Source organism: Pseudochaenichthys georgianus, chromosome 6 (genome assembly GCF_902827115.2).
Source record: "Pseudochaenichthys georgianus chromosome 6, fPseGeo1.2, whole genome shotgun sequence".
Classification (NCBI taxonomy): domain Eukaryota; kingdom Metazoa; phylum Chordata; class Actinopteri; order Perciformes; family Channichthyidae; genus Pseudochaenichthys; species Pseudochaenichthys georgianus.
Genome location: NC_047508.1, coordinates 20,456,553 through 20,471,926, shown reverse-complemented (window position 1 = coordinate 20,471,926; position 15,374 = coordinate 20,456,553). Strand labels below are relative to the sequence as shown.

The following is a 15,374-nucleotide window of genomic DNA, read 5'->3' as shown; positions in this document are numbered from 1 at the left end:
CACTCTGCTCTTCCAGCAGCGCCGCCCCCCTCCCTCCGGCTGACATTATGAACGTAAGAGTAAAGTAATCATAGATAACACGGCAGGATCCTTTACAGTTTGTTTTCATCTGATTTAAATTAAACAGAGTCTTGGCTTTCAGAATATTAAACTTGTTTCGGCAAATTCAGATGATAAATATAACTTTGAAGCTTGTAACGGCATAATTACAAGCGGGGAACGGAGTCATTTAACGCCACAGCAGGCACAACAACAGCCGGTGTTTCTTGTGAGGGTTTTCCCCGGGAAACAAACACAATACACACAAACGCAAAAATACACGCACACACACACGCACACACGTATACACACACACTCGCGAGCTTCCCCTCCAAACGAAAATATCTTCCCTCCGTAGTATTTTGATCATTTGCTAACAACCAATCAGATCGATGGATTCCAGAGAAGAGAACACTTTGAAGGCCTTTTTCTCAAAATGAGGACTCTGTGACAGTCATTATATAATGTGACATATTTCGCTTAATATTTGGAGTACAACAACAATCCTGATATCATTAGAAAGCTAGGAATCTCCTCTTTCCAACCGTGTATACAACTCAAAATGTGTCTTCGGGTCAATGCGACTGATTTCGATGGAGCAGGTCACAATTGTTCTATTTTGTTGACAGTACAAATAGTCTTCTTTAACCTTTGATGTCAAGTTCTACAAGAAAAGACAGGAAGGCCTCTAGTGAACTTTGATCATGACATTTCCATCAAATAGATTTGGCACAAAGTAGCACTGTCAGAGAAGCTATCAGGACCAGGCACTATGAGTACATCCCAATAGAAACAGGTGGCGGTAAGAGTCTGAAAGGGAGTTAAACATCCTTTGGTTCAGAACGACCTGTTATGTCATTCAGATGGTGACTGATTTCCGCCTCAGAAAGGCAATACATACTGTAATGTTTAGCCCTACAATTTGTTATAAAAATGATTTGATAATTAGATTAGATATTTATTGATCCCAATTTGGGAAATGTTTTAATGGTTGGGAGTGTGTGGCTTTTACCTGTGCCCTTTGATTCCCCTTCAACACAACATTTGCCCTTCTCAGCAGTTCAGGACTTTTGATATGCGAAACTTCACAGAAATTAATGTTCTGCCATCAAAAAACATAAAGTGTGAATGTGTCCGTAAGGTACCGATGTGTGATGATAAGAAGTGTTTCTTTTGAACCAGAATTACCATTGATATTGCAAGACCCCCCCTAGTAGATCTTTGAATGTGGTGATCACACCTTTCTATGTACCATGACTACATCCAACCGCTCAAAATGAACTAAAACACAAAACGTGGAGCTCAATCACACACACAGCGGGGGGGCGGACACAAACGGGACCTCTCTCCTCTAACAGAAAAGAAGCTTCTTTTCCTTTTTTTCTGTCTTTCATCTCCTGTTTGATTTGAAACAGCCTTTCACGCCTCTATCGCTAATGTAGCGAATAGGCTCCCATTGTTAATGTTGCAGCATTATGAGTTCCCTTTGTGTGTGTTCTCTCTGCTCCTAGAGGACTGCACTGAAACCTGATGGGCAGTGTAGGGTGGCAGTGGTGGGATCTCTCTATTTGTGCTGTTTTTCCCTTACTAGTTAATTATGGAAATAATTCTTCTTTGTTTTAGCCTTTCTCTTCTGAGAGTCCAGTTCATAATTAATTGGTAGCGTGAAAGACTGGCCAATTTTAAATCACAAAGGAGGGGTCGAGGGGGCTTGTTTTATTGGCTGGTGCCTGGTTTGGGCAGCGGGCGGAGCATCTGAATTAGATTAGATGTAATTAAGGCACAGGGCCTCTGACTAGTTCATAAATAGGCTGTATGCCAGGCTGGTTGTTGTTGGGAATTCAAAAGCATGTGTGCACATACCCTCTTATTTCCCTCTCACACACACTCACACACTGCTGAAGACTCCCCGAGGCCTTCAAGGTCAGGTAGACAGAGGAAACATGCAGCATGGTGTCTGGAAGAACAAGAAAACACACTAAAAAAAAAGTCCTCCTCTAATGACAGCCAGCCGCTGTGTCCACAAAATTGCTCTGACAAATATTGACTTTGAAAGACTCCCCAACCCCAAGACACCTTTCGGGGAATGAATAGTTTGACATTTTGGGATATACACTCACACACACTTTCCTGTTGAGAGTTGATAAAAAGATTGGTATCACTCTCATTTCTCAGGTTCAGGTTCAGGTTCTTTATTTGTACCCGTAGGTAGATTTTGTTTGCAACGAAAAAGGCAAGGGATCCATCCTGACACACTCTAAAAACAAACACAAACAACTGACACATCTCTAATAAAAGGACTAATAAAAAGTACAAGTACACCTGCTCCGTCAAATCTCAAAAATATTTCAAAAACATTTAAGAAGAAAAACTAGTATAAACATGGACATTCAAAATTCATAATTAAATAAATAAATAGGCATCTGTGTGACACTCCTATGATGTGTTAATTTGTGCAATAGCTGCTAGGATAAAACTGTTTTTATACCGCTTCGTTCTACTCTTTGGGACGATTAACCTTCCGGCCCCGAAGAAAGAAATATGGAGCTGGATAACCGCTGTAACTGCCTGAGGTATAGGGTCTCCAGGTTTAGCTGTGGCTCACCAATCAGCCTTTACGATCTGACTCGGAGAGTTTCTGCTCTTTAAAGTCAGGTTACCAAACCATGACATTAGTGAAAAAGACAGAATTAACTCGATAAAACATGATCATCATGGTTTTGTCAAGGTTGAAATAGGACAGTTTCCTAAGACAGTACAAACGCTGGTGCCCCCTTTTACACACAGCTTCACAGTTTGGATCAGAGCTCAATTTTGAGTCAATAATTGTCCCGAGATATTTGAATGATTGCACAAATTCTTCTTCCTGATTTGCGATTGTTAAGACTTCATGTATGTGGGGATGTCTTCTAAAATCAATTGTCATGTCCTTGGTTTTGATCATTGATTTCTGTCAGTTAAGGTTTCCTTTTTGTACTTCTGCTGTAAGAAATAAAACTGCGTATCCCCATATCCTGTTTAAGGTCTTTATGTTAAGCGAACTTTGACAGCTGCTGGCTGTAGCTTTCCCAAAATGTGGAACTATTCATTAACTTACACATTGTGACCCTTATTAAATGTGTGATTTGAATTGGGGCTGAACGATATACCGTGTCATGGCAATAACCGCATGCGCGATATTCACACCACAGGGACGTGCGGTTTTATTCATTTTTATTAAATGCTAACGCACTTTAGCACAGAATTCAAAATAAAGATACCCTTATTACTTATCGAAACTGCACATACAATATATCCGATTAAAGCTGAGACTCCACAGATTATTTAAGTATAGTATCTAAGCGATCCGATCTCACGACAGGGGAAGCAAACACAGACATCACAACACGTACCTTTTACGGAGCTTTTACGGGAGATTGTCTCACCGTAGCTGTCAATCTGATCAAGAGACGTGTTCAATGGCATTAAAACGAGAAAAAACACGGCTGAATCGGTTGATCCATAGGTTAATAATGTATCTGTGGCTTTGAAGCAATTGTTTATAATCCATAATTCCATTTTTATGTAAAAATCGGAGCACAAAAGTTAGCTGCTAATGGTAGCCACCAGAGTGTATGCAGCTTCCGGTTTTGGCTACGCGTCACTCTCACTCCTTATTTGAGAGGGGTCTGCCTGCAGACCTCCACTCTCAGGACAGTTCCAGTGCAGACCTCCACTCTCAGGACAGGAAGTGCACGCTAAGAATTCCAAAATAAAATCACCACTATCAGTACAGTGCCACTTTCCAAACAGGAAATGCACGCAAATACAAAATAAAATCGTACTGACACTTATTATCTAAATATATAGATTTATATTTATTTATATAAATAGGACATCTTGTATTTTAGTTACACCCGCTAGACAACAGTGGAAGGTTCGAGAAACAACCGTGTTTGCCGGGTGCACCGCGGCGGAGGGGTGGAGGTTCCAGCTGGGAACCTCCACCCCGCTGCGGGACCTGTGGGACCCCTGGATGGTGCGTCTTGGTCACGCTTCATATCGGCCGGCTCGGGAAGGAAGAGACACGCAGAGTGGGGGAAGTCCTCCACCCCAACGCAGCACACCCTCCCGGCCATCAGAGTCGAACCCGCAGTTCGGAGGAACCGACCGCCAGGGCACTCGGCCGGGCCGGCGTGGAGGCCCTCCGACAGTGGGTCGCGTTTGCCATTCGATCAGTGAGAGGAGAGGAGAAAAATGCATCAAAAATGGTCAAAATCCGTTAATATATGAATGAGTGGAGTGGGGGGGGGGGGGGGGGGGGCTGGAGGGCGGGGGGGGGGGGGGGGGGGGGGGGGGGGGGGGGCGGTTGGAACACAGGCCGTGGGGGGACACCCGAGACCGGGCAATGTCCCCAGTAGACACCGGGTGAAATAGCCCAAAAAATAATAAAACCGGGGAAACTTTTACGAGAACCAGGCTGGGGGGTCAAAAGGGCTTGACCAAGGCCCGACCCAAAGTGCACGGTGGGCGGACTCATCACCTCCGTGATGAGTCTCCATTGTGATTTGAAAACTTCCATCAAACGAGTCCTACGGTGGGCGGGAAAAAAAACGCATCAGAATCGTCACTTCCTGTACTGACAGTGGAGGTGTCCTGAGAGTGGAGGTCTGCAGGCAGGCTCCCATGTCTTATTTGGTCATGTGTGTGTGTTAGACTGCTGCATAGCCAAGACCGGAAGCAGCTAACTTTTGCTCTGAGATTTTTACATAAAAATGGAATTATGGATTATAAATGAAATAATTTTTTATACAGAGACGTTAAAAACCTATGGATTAACCGATTCAGCCGCGTTTTTTCTCGTTTTTTTAATAAAAAGTATTTTGATCAGATTGACAGCTACGGTGAGACGATCTCCCTAGAAGCTCCGTAAAAGGTACGTGTTGTGATGTCTGTGTTTGCTTCCCCTGTCGCGAGTTCGGATGACTCAGTTATGATACTATAGATGAGAGTAACAAATGCGTCATTTCCGTTCAAAAATAACGGCTCCGCCCACTTTTGGGGGAAAACAACGCTGTCAGTTGAACGGCGGTCAATACAAATTCTGAAGTTTTTGTCAATCCGATCAGAAATTTAAGAAAACCGGAGACTTTTGGATCTTCAAAGAGCCCGATTCCAATGGCCAGACAGGCAAACAATTGCATTAAGCCATTAGAAATCGACGGTCGGGCTCGATATATGGTTAAATATAGCAGTAGGCGATCGATTTTCATAGATGAGAGTAACATCTACGTGACTTTACGGCCCCGCCCACTTTTGGGGGAAACACATAGGGGAAACAACGCTGTCATTTGAATGGCGATCGAGCCTGAAGCCACAGAGCTCTTCTGTTACTATCCTTTCTTCTTAGAGGAAGTACAGAAACACTGAACTCTTGATTCTTTTTTATGTTTGAGGTGCAATAAACGACACAGCAGCTTTTTGGCATGTTATTATGTTCCGCCTCGCTCATGAGAGTAACAGCTGGAGAAATGACAGGCTCGCCTACTGATTTTAATTTAACCATATATCGAGACTGATTGTTGATTTCCAATGATCGAATGTAATTGTTTGCCTGACTGGCCATCGTAATCGAGCTCTTTGAAGATCCAAAATTCCACGGTTTTCAAAGAAATTTGATCGGATTGGCAAAAACTTCAGAATTTGTATTGACCGCCATTCAAATGACAGCGTTGTTTTCCCCAAAAGTGGGCGGGCCGTAATTTTTGCCCGGAAGTGACGTAGGTGTTACTCTCATCTATATACCTAAATAATCTGTGGAACCTCAGCTTTAATCGGATATCTTGTATGTGCAACTACGATAAGTAATAAGGGTACTTTTATCTTGAGTTCTGTGCCAAAGTCCGTTAGCATTTTTCGCTCAGGGGTCATTTAGATGCTTCTTATGAGACTTGTGTTTTGTTTTGGTAAACATGGTTTGTATCGTCAGTTAGCTGAGATTATTTCCGTTAATCTGGTGTAACACATTAATAGGTTCTTAAATATTAAGATCCCCTGAGACACAGTGTCGTGAAAAAAAAAGTAAAGTACCCGCCGGGACCTTGGGGCTTAACAGGTTAAAAAAAACGCTATATATATATATATATATATATATATATATATGGCAGGGGAACAAAAAACCGCAATGTCAGTTTTTTTCAATATCGTGCAGCCCTAATTTGAATGCCAGTACATATTTAAGAATATGACATAATCTACTTGGAAGTAGAGTCACCTCTCACAGGCATTTAAGTCTTTGTGATCAGATTCATAATTCACCATTATGTGCTCAGACTGGTTGACTTATTCTGGAGCTCTACAAGTTTCATTTAAATCCCCTTGTAGCTCTATCTTGTACATGTGGGGGGAATTTCTATCCTGCGCAAAACACATCCCCCAAGAGCCTGTAAGTTTATGTAAGCCTGGAATACTTCAAAAGGTCTAAAAAGGCTTGCATGCTTTGCAGTTTCATTGGATCGAATCCTTACAGATGGAAGCATTTTCAGACTATCGATTAAACCACAAGATATCTTGCCATGGTCATTTATTGGCAAGCTTTGCTGGATGTATACTCGACTGTCTCCAATTGGACAGAGATATGATTTATTTTTCATGTATATGAGGCATTATACACAGTCTGTTAAGCAGTAACACAGAAACCTCAAACACAAAGCATAGAAAATTGTTCCGATGGGTGTTTTGAACTTTTTAGGCGGCACATGGCGGTTTGATGTTTACGGACGCCTGAGGCATTACTGTAATTTGAACTGAAACAGCAACTGTAAAATACTTTTATGTAGCTCATTGCTCATTAGCTCAGCCTTACTGCAGCTTCGTAATAAAAAGGATTCCTTCCACTCTCCTTCCCTCTCTCCTCGGTTCAACGGTACTGTCTGCCTGTGAGCAGCAGGAACACCATTTACACCAGCCTCGCCCCAGAGTGCCTGATTGAAATTCTCACTCTATATTACCAGTCAACGGAAATGTTTAAGTGCTATTCCCTCTTCCCATCTGGAATAATACGCTGCAGTGCTCCCTGGCATTACAGCCTCATTTCAGGCAGCCAGTTGGCTGCTCTGCGTTTCTTACCACTGGCCATGGCCGTTATCGCCAGCGTTAAGTTCCCTGCACTTCTAAGTAGTTTACAGTTTCGCTGCGACACACATGGTAATGTGTGACCACCCCTGGTGTTCCTCCGCCTTCTCTCATCTTCAATGCCCTGTTTTATTTAAAGCTGCTGTAAGCTGTTTGGTCGTCACAAATAATAATTGTGCCTCTTTTCCTTCTGAAGAGTGAGGTCCATACTTGTGAACTGTGGTCTCAAAACTGTGCTCCGCTCTAAACATGCTGCTCCAGCATGTCAGACTGCTGTTATGTTTGTTATGTGGTGCTCTCATCTCCAAGAGAGACTGCCTCTATTGACTCACAGAACACATGTCAGGATGAACCTAAGATACTATTAGCTGCTTGATATTCATGCCTGTCTCTGCAACTCCACCTCTCACCATTGTATTTCCTCAACCACCTATTACCTTGTTTCCCTCTCAATTGGTATGCCCTTCATTGGCCTCCATTCACCACCACTCCTGCTCTCATTTCGGCAAGCTCCTAAATCATCCATCCTTAATTAGCTCTTCGTCTCTCCCCCACAGAAGCTCCGGGGCAGGGCTTTGTGACTCTGGACTATCGCCTGCGCTACTACCCCAGCATCACGTACGCGGTCATTGGCAGCGCCGTCATCTTCGTCCTGGTGGTGGCGTTGCTCGCCCTGGTGCTTCATCACCAGAGGAAGCGAAGCGTCCTGCTGCCCAGAGGCGTGAGGGGGAGCTCGTACCACCACCACCAGCCCCTGCTGCTGTCCCGTCTGGTCATTTTGGAGCGGGGCCACGTCCATCCCAGGGGTCCAGGCCTCTCCCCCGGCTCCCCCACCGTAGCGGGCCAGTACAGCTCAACTCCTCAGGCACTACATCTGCTGTCTGGGACCCTTTATCCCTCCGGACTGTCCATGGACTCACCTCCATCATACTCACAAGCTGTTCTGGATGTCAGGTGAACAGAATAATGATTCTAACAGCTGTATGAGAGTTTATAATCCACTCTCTTTATTCATAAAGCTATTTGTGCACACTACGCCACAACTCAACCAAAAAAAGCATAAGTAGTGGTGGTAGAAGTTGTCTCTATAGCTAAATCTAATTTAGTACATCATTTAATACAACATAATAAACTGTAATTGAATTGTCCTCTACTAGGCTGGGTAATCTTTTACAGTTATATATTATTATTTAATTATTTGATAAAGGATTGCTGTTGTTAAAAAAAAGCTAAACATACATTATTTCAAATAACTTATAGTGAACATTGCTCTAAAGCAGGGATGGGCAACTTTGATGGTGGTGGGGGCCACATAATGTATATACTGGCCACCATGGGCCGCAGATTCACTTGGAACACACACACACACAAATTCCATGTGTTGTATGTAATTATTAACAAATATACTTAGTCTGACATCTTCATTGACATTTTTCATCTCTAATAAGCTCACTAAACAATTATCAGTTCACAGAAATGTTATTTCATTTTTACAAGTGGCATGTTTGTATTGAACAGCTTATTTAACAGTGGAATAAAACTATTACTAGCACGGAAAATGTGTGTGTATTGAGATAGTAATCATAGATAACACGGCAGGGTCCGTGACAGTTTGGTTTCATCTGATTTCAAATAAACAAAGTCTTGGTTTTTAGAATATTAAACTTGTTTCGCCAAATTCAAATGTTAAATACAACTTTGAAGCTTGTAACGGCATCATTACAAGCGGCAACTTAACGTCACAGCAGGCATTACAACAGCCGGTGTTTCTTGTGAGTGTTTCCCCGGGAAACAAACACAATACACACAAACGCGTCACAGATTATTTTGCGGTATTTGAAATCATGTATGCAGCTCGCGACGTAACTAGGAGTCTAGTGGACAGTATCGGGCCGCCATTTGCCCATCCCTGCTCTAGAGAAGGAAATACTGATTAAAATCATCACTTTCTCTGCAATTACCTGCTTCAAAATGAATCATTCAGGATCAATATGTGCAACCTTTGTTCAAATTCAAAATAAATTGGGGAAAATAATCAAATATTGGGAATGAGAGTCTTACAGGTATTCTTAAATATTCATGTGATCACCAGCGGAGTGTGCTTCCTGAATATTGATGCTGGTCAAAGTAAAAGAAAATCCAACACTCATGGTCCTGACATCACTTTCTTCTTCTTCTGTCTTTACCCCCAGTCGGCCTCCCTGGTTTGATCTCCCTCCTCCTCCGTACCTCTCAGAAGGAGAGCTTCCATCGGAGGGCGAGCTGCCTCAATACGAGGGCCCACAGGACCCTTTGAGCCTCCCCACAACGCATCTCTCTGCACCCTCAACACCCAGAACTGTGGCCTCAGGCACGCAGCCCACTTCCAGCTCCAGAGGGGAGTCGGAGCAGCCGTAGCCTCTCTGTCGGTTGAACTAGTCAGAACTCAGAGACTGCAGGACTGACGGAGCAGGCTGCAGGGCCACGAGGCCAGCACAGTTGCCCTAAACTCTTGGGCTGATTGAAGCACTGGACTGAGATGAGTTTATCCTGCGAGACCAATGTTGTGTGCTGGCTCCCCCTACTGAGGTCAGGGCTGCACTACACCCTCATCTGTTAGACGTTCATTTATTTCTCGACAGTTGGCTTCAGTTGACGTGCACTCCCCTTGGAAATATACTCTGTATGATACATTACAGTTACCATCTCTAAAGAGTTAAACTTACACTTATTATGAAGATATTCATTAAACTATCACATAGGATGGTAACTGAAAAGGTTGTTGTTTTTTAGTGTAGTTTATGGAGTGGTGTTATTCTCCAGTTTACCTCACTTGGAAAGCACTTACAGCGCCATGCACCATTTTGCAATACTCCTTACCATACTTCACATTTCACATCCACAATGTTTTCCATAGTGAGCTTTATAAGAGATTTGTATTGTGTTAAAGTGGACCTACTGTATTATGCTATATTGGAAAAATATATTGTAGGGCCAAACCTATACAAAACATGTCTGTGAAGTTCTTTGCTTAAAATACCAAACAGATCACCCATTGTAGCCATGCTCATACCCCTCTGTTGCTGCCCTGTTAGAGAAACTCGGATTGTGGGTCCTTAGCTTGAAAAAAAAAAGAGGAGGCGGAGCTAATGCCTGATCATAATTCTACCGGAGATAAAGTTAAATTCTGTTGTGATAAAACGCCACCCTGTTCTAAACCACATCAAGGATTATTTCTGAAACAGTATGGAGCTCAAATGCTTTGTCTCTTGCAGGTTTATCACAAGGTGAGTTCCTTTTTTTGTTTCCTGCTTTTTAAACACATGTGCTCTACACAGTACAGGTTAGCTCTGAGTGTTAGCGAGGCTTGCTAATGTAAACAAAGACGAGATTACGTCCAAAACACGTCAGGCATTGTTTTCTGATAGCAACTTTCTGTGGGTCCGCTGCCGATTTCACGTCATATCGGCCCCCGTTTTGAAAAGATTTGGGTACGGAGGAAAAGAGAGAGGGTTTTATTTTCTGACGCTGCGTGAGTTCCCCGACGCACCGGGGACACATATGTATGTATAAAAGACATCACAAAGAGCATTTTGCATGATAGGTCCCCTTTAATATTGTAAATTACCTGACTGACAGATAAAGTATGTACTTTTTAGGATCACTGCTACATTTGATGATTTAATGTACTTTGTAATTTGTAGCTATGGTATGTTAATGCCTTATTTTCACCGATGTCGACACGTTTTTTAAGGCTGCGGCCCCACGAGGACGAAAACGGCTAAACGCATAGGATTAACGCAAACGCAATCGCAAACGGTTTCCGTCCACATGCAATAATTATCCGGATAGTGTCTGCCCACACGAGACCGCTCCGTTTAGCTCCAACCGCTGGAGAAGCTGCAGTACATATGCAGGAGCCTCTACGTGGCGCTGTAACTTCCTCCACAAAAGCAGCGAAGAAGCATGGTTGTCATGGTTGCCCTTCTGTTTATTCTCCGCGGTGGGGGCCGAGGGAACCGGGCAGAGTTTTTCGCCAGTCAGCGTGTATTAAAGTTGAAATCTTCCGGACAAAATTATAAAAGTGCCGGTCAAAGGTCTTCTTTGTTATTTATTGAGCTTTAAAACAAATGAATAACGACTCTATATAATATAATAATAAAATACACGGAGCCTCTCTTTTTCCTCCCTCTCTTCGGACAGCGCCAGTGTCTGTCTCATGCAGCAGCTCATCCAGTAATCAGTGACCCGGCCGACTGTAAAAATAAACATATTTATAACTAGTTTAGGGAGTTTGAGAGGTAATTAAAATAGCTAAGGGTGATGATCTGACTTGAAGTGTGTGTTTTGCTGCAGCGGGAGGAGCTGCAGGTGAGCAGAGCTGCGTGTCTCCGTCCTGTCAGATTAGACTTCACTCGCGAGAGAAAGATAAATAATCTGAATTCAGGGTGCAGTTTACTTTGACGTGGGGGTGAGCAGCAGAGGTGGGGAGAGGCGGGGCTATTGCCTCATCATTATTGCTGTAGATGTTGCACAAACAACTGTAGCATGGTCAATAGCGTCCGGAGCACGATAGCAACTCTGCGATCCGCCATTGTTGTTGTTGTTGTTGGTGGCGAAACACTTCAGCACTGGCGCGGGGTAAGCGGAGGTGAGCAGAAGAGGTGGGGAGAGGCGGGGCTATTGCGCAATCACTATCAGTGATCTGAAAATGTCCGTATAGGGCGCACACACGGAGCTGTTTGACCCCCCAGAGAGTGGCGTATGCATTTCTATCCACCTTGGGACCCGTTGTCGTTTCCTCAGTCGTTTAGTGCCGTATTCGGTCGTCCTCGTGTGGCCGAACGGTCTATATGACACTAAACAGTAACGCAAACGACCGAATTCGTCCTCGTGGGGCCGCAGCCTAATCAAAGAGAAGACGATACAGTAGTGTGATTTTAATAATAGTATAACAGAAACACGTACACTCGTGTGGTCTACAAGAGCAGCTCAATCAGAGGGTTTTTCAGTGTTGAACCATGACCTAATAATAGGAAGTATATTGGTTACAAATCAACACTTTGTTACTCTTTCAGTAGTACTTTAAACTCAACTCATATAAGAAGAATGTTTTCGTGAGACATATCTAGGTGAGGTGTGGAGGAATATTTGTTTTTGTCAATTGGTTAACGTCAAACCTAAACCGTGAAAAGGACCATTGAGATTTGTTTAAAATAATATTGAGCAGAAATTATATATATATATATATATATATAGGTACATAGGTACTTACCAAATGAGCTTCATTAATCATTCCTCTAAGCAAAAGTATCACCTCTTGGTAAATATAACGTTTTATTACATTTCTGATTAAAGACCAATAATGTTTCTTTATGTAGACAAACGTAAATCCAGATGATTGTGTTGAGGCCGTTTGTTAGTTTGGCCCTTTGTATGTGAAATGTATGATGGCAAAAATCCCCTATTTAGACAACAACATACATTGAAGAATATCATGACCTATATCAGACTGTTCAGACTTTTGTATGTATATATAACTGTGTCATTCTGGAAAATCATCCTCAATAGTATTATACAATGACAGATGAGTTCCTATCTGAAGGATCTGTGTTTAAATATGTTCTTTTGTTTTTTGACCTTTCTTCGTTCATTACAAAATGTTCAACACTGTACATAGGAATATGTATGTAAAGAAGTATTTAAAAAGTAGAGTGTAAAGCCAGAGGTGAATGTGTAAATGCAGTTGTGCCTTGCATCTTTCTTTTCCTCCAGGGCCAGCAGTAGTAACGCAGGCAGAAGAAAAACATTAAACCAAAGATAATCATTTTTAACCACTACCCTCCAAAGGTATGATTATGTTTCACACGGTTTGCTCCTTTTTAATATGTTAAAAAGTGTAAAGGCCTATAGAGTAAAACAGAATTTATGTTATTTGCTGTAAAACTGCAAAAACAATTCTCAGGACGAAATGTATACCAGCCTGTCTGTTTGTTTCTGGTTTTTTTATTAAGGAAAGATCAAACATTGTTATTTCTCTGATTTGATCTCCTGAGGTTAATTATCTGCATTTGTTACGCTGCCTATCATGATCTTTTTACCACCTTGTATTCTTTATTTTGAAAGTAATATACAACTCTGACTCAGATCGTGTGTGTGGCTCTTTTACTGGAAATCTCATTGTACGGTTTCTCTGGAACTTAACGTATTCTAAAACCATGTGTATTGCAACGTATGGAGCTTTACCGCAGGACCAAACTTAGAACGCAGTTCCCTAGATAATAAAGATAATAAATGCTGCTGAGTCTACACTGTGGGTAGAAACAAATAAACATTCTTTGGTGGAAGAAAGAAATGTGATTACAAATCCTGCATACTAAATGTTACTCAAGTTAGTTGTAGAAGTGTTATCAGATGAATGTTCTCGTACTGCAGTAGAAGTGGCCTTTGTGACTGAATATTATTATCAATTACATTATTAGTTCATTCTGATGCAAAAGGGCAGCATTATACTGTTGTGGAGCTTCTTTTTATACAGTGGTTTCCAACCTGCAAGTTATTCTGCAGGACAAATGTGTATTCACATTTTAGAATTGTTTTATTGACTTTTTTTGCAAAAAAACAAATTAATAATTGTCACTTAATTGGGATTGAAACTATATCCTGAATGAAACAAAGACGCATAAGGCTTAAGCCAAAGTGTTTGAGATCAAGAATGTAAAATTCTAATCTCCAGTTTAACAAGTTACTGTATGTGTCCAATACATGTAGTTAAATATAAAGTACAATATTTCTGTCTCAAGAGAGTTTAAAATAAAAAGGAAAGAAGTGAATATACCTAGTTTTGTTGTCATCACTGAAAACCTTTAACAACATTTATAAAGCCTTTAATGGAGTAAAATTATAGTCATGAGACAGTGATATGAAAGCAAATATCATTAAGCTAGGAAGCTTTGTGTATTCATATTTCCCTTCATGTATTTAGTTTCTTTGCGCTGGCAGCAGAGCCCTGCAGTTCTTCAGATCCACCTCTAGAGGTCACCGTGTCCCCATAATGAGACAAAGCTCTGTGCAGAAGGTCCAATGTGCAAAAACTTTCTGCTGCAATGTAATCTAATATGTTCTGTCAAAGTAGCTATTGATATATTTCTTGTAAAAATGTCAAAGCTCAGATTTGCATATATCTAAGATTCATGGCAACTATCTACATCTCTTATGACACCTAGTTCACTGAATACATGAATAGTATGAATATTATCTCGCTAGTCGCCTCCTATTTTCATTGTAATGTCCCTGAAAACCCTGCATCTCATCCCGCCCCTCCCAACCTAATATCCGCATCACATTATGATACATCAGATAACGTGATATCATCTCTGACACCCATCCCCTCTCCTGTCCTCCCCGGTGCCTCTAGCTGCCCCTCGCATCCTTAAAGTCCCGATCATCCTTCATCTGCCCTCACTCGTAGATCTCTTCTGTTCACCCCCCTCACCCCTCACCCCTCCTCCCTCCTTCAATGTTCGGCGCTTTTCTCTCATGGCCCCGCTCTCCTTTACCTCATCTTAAACTCTGATGCTGGAGGCCCATGTTTGCTTAGCCCGAGCCCTTAACTACACAGACTTTAATTAAAAGCCTGCACGCTTCTCTTTTGCTGCCCGTCCTCTCTCTGTCGGCCCGGCAGCTGGTGAATTGGCAGAAGGGATATTTCTTCATATGTTGAAAACATTTTAAGTTATGCCCCCATGACATCAATCCAAATTTCTCTTGAGTCAATTGACCCTTAGTGCGCAATCAAGCAGAGAGCAGTAGAGAAGATGCAAATGATGACAACAAGGAAGAGGAGTAATAGTTGAGTTGGCTGTCGTGGTAACAGAGAGGAAAGTGGTGGCGCTCATCTTCATGTAGATGAGGATTATTGTTAACAGACACCATGGCATTATTCCAAGGTGATGGTGAAAAGAGACTACTCTTCCTCTCTTGGGGGTCTTTCATTTGGCGTGACCATTAGCTGTTGGATAAAATACAAGTGCCATTTAGTCGGCTAATATACTTCTCACAATAAACCTTCCTTATTTCAACTAGTACCGAAAAAGATTCTTGAGGTTACTATTAATATATTATATTTGATATGATCATGCGGTGTCTGGTATCTCTCCTGGAAATAGGGAAATATATAAAGCCCAAGTAGGGATATAATACAAATATAAATGTAGCCACATAAGTGTTCCCTCATGCAGATC

General features: G+C 42.1%; 1 protein-coding gene across 2 annotated transcripts in view; it reads left to right on the top strand.

Moving 5' to 3' along the window:
- ldlrad3 (low density lipoprotein receptor class A domain containing 3) overlaps positions 1 to 13,279 on the top strand; it is a 106,399-nt gene extending 93,120 nt beyond the window's left edge. For both annotated transcript variants that reach the window (XM_034084361.2, XM_071203478.1), the window contains exons 5-6: positions 7,710 to 8,106; positions 9,345 to 13,279. In XM_034084361.2, the coding sequence (XP_033940252.1) occupies positions 7,710 to 8,106; positions 9,345 to 9,549 (602 nt within the window). In that variant the 3' untranslated portion in view covers positions 9,550 to 13,279. The remainder of the gene's footprint in view (positions 1 to 7,709; positions 8,107 to 9,344) is intronic.
- Positions 13,280 to 15,374: the final 2,095 nt, after the last annotated feature.